The 5,275-nt window shown below is 50.4% G+C and overlaps 1 protein-coding gene across 1 annotated transcript in view; it reads right to left on the reverse strand.

Annotated features, from left to right (window-relative positions):
- Positions 1-130: 130 nt before the first annotated feature.
- Positions 131-5,275, reverse strand: part of LOC104488828 (chromosome unknown open reading frame, human C15orf27) — a gene marked incomplete at its 3' end in the record, with an annotated part of 48,223 nt that continues 43,078 nt past the window's right edge. The window contains exon 10 of the mRNA XM_010130912.1: positions 131-181. Within this exon, the coding sequence (XP_010129214.1) occupies positions 131-181 (51 nt within the window). The remainder of the gene's footprint in view (positions 182-5,275) is intronic.

Below are 5,275 nucleotides of genomic sequence, written 5' to 3' on the forward strand. Positions count from 1 at the left end.
TATGCCACCATGGGTTTCCTTTCTGGGAGGGGTCTTCCTCGTTGGTCAGTCTCACCTCGTTTACAGCAGACGGGGCAATGCGAAAAAAAAAAAAAAGCACGTCACGGTTAGGGGTGCAAGCAACACTCACCACTGCTAGGCTCACTGTAGTACCGGCTGATGTAATTGTTCATGTCGTCCTCTGCAAGAACAAAAAGGCAGCCGTTAGGAGCCCGTCACCTGCTGGGTGCAGTGGTTGGCTTTCCACCTGGCGAAGGGCTCTCCTCTGCCCTTCTCTGTGGCCCACATCTGGTGGGTTTTTTTAGGCCAGGCCAGCAGGTGTGCTGTGGTGACACCCTACAGCCCCCTCCACCCCGTGGCTGCAGCTAAAATAAGGAGTCTCATCTGGCCACTGCTTCACGGCACTGGCCCGCCACTGAGGCACTGTGGCTCCAGAGAACCCACGCTCAGCGGTCCCTCCCGAGACTGCCACAGAGCTGACCACTTACTTCCTTCCCCGGGCCATCTCCTCACCACGTGTAAAGCCAAGTGTTACCGCTGGCCTTTCTCTGGGCAGACAGGCCCTCCCCTCCCCTGCGTGGCGAGACTGCCACAGAGCTGACCACTTCCTTCCCCGGGCCATCTCCTCACCACGTGTAAAGCCAAGTGTTACCGCTGGCCTTTCTCTGGTCAGACAGGCCCTCCCCTCCCCTGCGTGGCACAAGCACAAAGGCAGACAGGCTGAACCGAGGACACCCGTACAGCCAGACCTACTTCTCCTGTACAGTCACAGCCCCGAGTTCTCGCCTTCCACACGGCTGTGCTTCAGAAAGGGCGGCTCGGTGCAGCACTTGTCACCTGAGCTGCCCTCTCAGTCACGGTACCTCTTGTCTTTCCCTGGCGAGACCCAGTGCTCCTGGAGAGCCCAAGGCCCCACTCCCCTCCCCTCCCTAGGCCAAGGTGTTCCCTAGGTAGGGACACCGGGAGGGCAGCTTTTATTCCTCCTGTGGGGATACTTCTACTTTCTTTCCGTATTTTGTTTCATGTGGCCCAGTCCTGCTCATTTTCATTTGCCGTCCGCTCCCGAGACCCGTGCTGTTGCTCTCTGGCACAGCACACCCTGCCCCCAGTGTTTCTAACTTAACTTGCGCCTGTGAAACACAGGTGACTTAAAGAGGGAAGGATGTCCAGAACAGCTAGAACTTTCCCTGCTCTGCCCAGAATGACATGGCCAGCAGCCGCCGCACAAGTTTACCGAGACAAAAGTGGAAATGCCTCTCCAGCTCAGCACGGGCACTGCTGTGGGAAATAAATGAAACCCAGAGCTAGACAAGCCAGCTCTCCAGCAGCTGTAAAGCCACGTAGTTTTAAGGTGTAAATCCCTAGCTCAACAAGAATGTCTCTTTTTAAAATTCAGAATTAATGAAGTTATTTTGTTGTGTATTATTACACATACTAGGTACTACACAGCATAATATTAACGTTATCCATTGGCTCAAAATTGACGGTAAAGCCTTGTACGTGTCCAGGGTGCAGCACCACACTCACAGTACACACACACGAGAACTACACCTGAGCTTCGGTCAGACAAGAAGGAAGACAGGACCACACAGTGGGAAGCAGCACATACAGACTTCGCTGCAGGTGACATGGGATTTCCTGTCATCTGACAGAAAACCAGAGCATTTCACAGTCGCTGAAAACAACACTTCCAGACTTTTCCTGCTGCCGCTCTGAGCAGATCTCACAGCTCCTCTCACTGCTAGGACAGCGTCAGCGATCCCGCCAGGACGTGGAGCTCCCGCAGCCTGACCTGCCCAATTGGCGCAGTATCGCCTGCTCTAAAAGCACTCTCTCCTTTTAAGTGCTCTTTTTGATACCATGTTTCAGAAAACCATGCTCATCCCCTTGAGCCAGATTTCCTGTGTCCCCCTGGGTCTCTGTGGCTGCCGTCCTGCCTTTTCACAGCACACTGCGGTTTGCAGGTGAAAGAAACAGATGTTTTCTGGGCAACACTCCACACAACAAGACCCAAACCACTAAGCACTCTGTACCTGAAATAGCTGCACTCCTAAGACGGCAATCTAACCTGACACTGAAAGGCAACAGGGTTGTTTTCCTGGTTTCAGTGGATCTTAAAAGCTTTTTTGGCCCTTGTTGATCTTTAAATGCCTGCAGTCAGAGGTGTGCTTTGTGCTAATGTCTGAGTTTAAAAAAGAGGCCTCGGAGCAGCCCAAGGCAATGCGCTGAATTAGGAGAACATAGCAAGGCTTTTCAGCTATCTGCTACTAAAACACACTTCGCTTCCATCATGCATAATTGATACCCTAAATGCCACCAAACCAGCCAGCCCCGATAGATACAGGTTCTTGTTCAGGCAGGGAACCCTCAGCCGCAGTCGGAAACCCCCAGCCTCTCCGAGCTTCTGGTAATGCACTTCCAGCATATTTAACTGAGAGTCCAATTCTAGGCGGAGAAATGAGAACGAGAGAACAAGAGCTCGGCCCAGACAAGGGCATGTTCTGCACGTGGGGGTTGCTGCTCCTCATCACCTGCACACGGCGACACTCGGTGCAGTGACAGGAGACCGGGGTGCTCGTGCTCATTAAAGTCTGCCACGAATGCCAGGATGCTTTGCAGTGAGGACAGGAAACAACTTGGAGGAGTTCCTCATCGGCTTGTTATGTCTCAGACGAGGCTCAAATCAAGTCTTCAGGACTGCCCCGGCCCCCTGTCTGTCAGCAGAACGTACCAGGGCACTACCTGCAAACCCATCGGCTGCTCTCGAACCAGCTGAGCAAAGAGATTGGGACCGGGGCTCTACTGCCGCTGCGGGCAGCGGCACACGCCTCAGCAGATCCTGCAGTGCGCTCACTCGGGTCCCTCTGACAGGGGGCGGGGGGAAATCACAAATTGTCCTGGCTGTGCCTGTGACCACTTGCACTCGAGACTGGGAGAGCTGCCTCCGTGAAGGTTATTATGTGATGGCCTTATTAATGTCATCGTTTTACACCGCTTATCTATTTATCTGTAAATAAACTACACGTGTATAAATGTACACACGTGCACGTGTGTGTAAAATGTAAATGACACATACGGATTTTTACCTTGAATACCTCCTTATGAGTAAAAACCCAGTAAGAGTAACGGAATAACAGCAGAATAACTATTTCTACAACAGATCAAGCTTCTGAATCTCTGCATGAAAGCAAACTGACAATTAACAAACTCACTTCGGCCACAGGGGAGTCTCAGCTGCTCTGGGCATAAAGAGGTTATAAACCATTCCCGTTCTCTCTCACCGCAGTCTGCATTGCTGAAAGCAAGGAGTTTAAAAAAATGCCACAAACACAACTGGAAGCAACTCTGCGCCTATCGAACACACACACACACACACAAGGTACAGCACTAGCACTGCACACGGCCACGGAGCCCCTCTGAGGAGCTGCGGGAGCTGTGCAGGGAGATGAGGTCGCTGCCGCTCAGGATCAGTGGAGCTGCCCCTGCAGCTGGCGGCATGCAGGCAGCTCCCGTGAGCAAGTAGGGGAGACCAGCTCTCAGAGAGGGGCAGACTGCTTACACTGCTTAAAGTCTACACTGCTGTCAGTGTGTTTGAGTTTCAGCTCCATAGAGGGAGTCATCTTAAGAAATACTGACACTGTAACAGCCGCTTCCAGCAGGCTGTAAGTGCAGGAAAACCCAAGCAAGAAGGGGCAGTAAGTCCCACCCCTCAGGCTGCTACCCAAACCTCTGTTACTGGAAAAGCGGGCGGTTCTTGATCGGGATGTCTGACAGCTACTGGATTTTGTCTGGTGAAGGTTTTCAAATTATCTGCCTGTTCTTTTCCTGCAAGACTCAGAACACACACTAAAATGGTTCAGGGGCTAATAAGCTCGGGTGCAGTCCCATATAAACTCTGACCCAAGAGACAACGTTGTAATCTGTCTCTCCTGGCCCTATAAAGATGTAATAAATTCAGTGAAACACAGAAGGGACACTGCACCCGAGGCAGAGCTCTCGCTACATTCGTTCTGCAGTCGCTCAGCACTGACCTCTAATTGTTCTGTCAATGAGTGGATGCATCTGTGACCCCCTGCAAACAATAAATACTATTGGCACATCTTTTAGATTAGAGGCCTTAAAAAAGGGATTCCTTTGGATATATTATTTCATTATCAGAGTATTTTACTGGATGTTTGTATTGTCATTGACTGTAGTGTCTTCTCTCTCTCAAAGCTGAATTTTCTGAACTGGAAGGTTGTTTCTTCTGCTGTGTAGCCTCCTGCTGAGGGTGTAACGTCTCACCCTGGCTTTCCTCCAGAACGCACTCTTTACTAGGAGGTTTCTAGAGGTGCAGATGAGCTTCTCATCTCCATCGCTGTTATCTGACGGCAGTATCTTCTTCTTGAAGTACCACCATGACTTAGAAGCATTTGGGAAAGAAAAGTAGCATAAAATACACTGTGGTAAAAATCACTAAGGTACATTCTGAGCAGGGAAGATTTCAAGAGCACAAGTTTTTAAGATCGAGTTATTGTCCCCTACACACTTCCAGAAATCAGGACAGTGACGTCAGCCACACTGCTCGGGCACTAGCCAGTAACACTGCTACAGCTTTGCCCACGAGCACAGCTAGTGGCTTTGGGCAGAGGATGGCTTCGGGGACCTCTCGAGAGCTCCTTCCAACCTTGTTCTCTGAGAATAGGGATCAGCAGATCCACATCTGAGCTGGCTTGTTACAGTCAGCCTGACGCGAACGCAGAGGAACTTGGGTCTGTCTCTGCAAAACACCCACATTTGCTGAGTCTAGAAAAACAAAGGTTGAGGAAGAACATGGCTACCAACCACACAGTAATTTTGCTGGGTAAGCATCAGGGGAAGAGAAGAATAATTTAAGCAAAGGGATTCAAGAACAAATTGTTACAGACAGGCAGTGAATAAATGCAGACTGGGAATTCTGAAAAGATTTCTAATAATTTAGAAAAGTGAGATGCTGGAAGAGTGTTATAATGGCAGCAGAGGACAAAACACATCACTGCTGTCACATGGAGCACGACCTGTTTATGAAAGGGGTCGCGTGCTTGGGCAGCAGAAAACGATCCAGTTTTGTGTTCCTTTACCTGTCTGCAACGTCTTCATACCTCTTCACATTAATGATGGGAGACAACTTCAACCTCACAAGCATGACTGGATGCTCACCTCTTCTGGAACCGAAAAGCCTTTACCCCGCCCATTTGGAGGACATGAAATTCAAGCGCCTAACTCCACACACACTCATCTAAGTGTCGCTTAATTA

This window comes from Buceros rhinoceros, unplaced genomic scaffold (assembly GCF_000710305.1).
Source record: "Buceros rhinoceros silvestris isolate BGI_N320 unplaced genomic scaffold, ASM71030v1 scaffold39692, whole genome shotgun sequence".
Taxonomy (NCBI): domain Eukaryota; kingdom Metazoa; phylum Chordata; class Aves; order Bucerotiformes; family Bucerotidae; genus Buceros; species Buceros rhinoceros.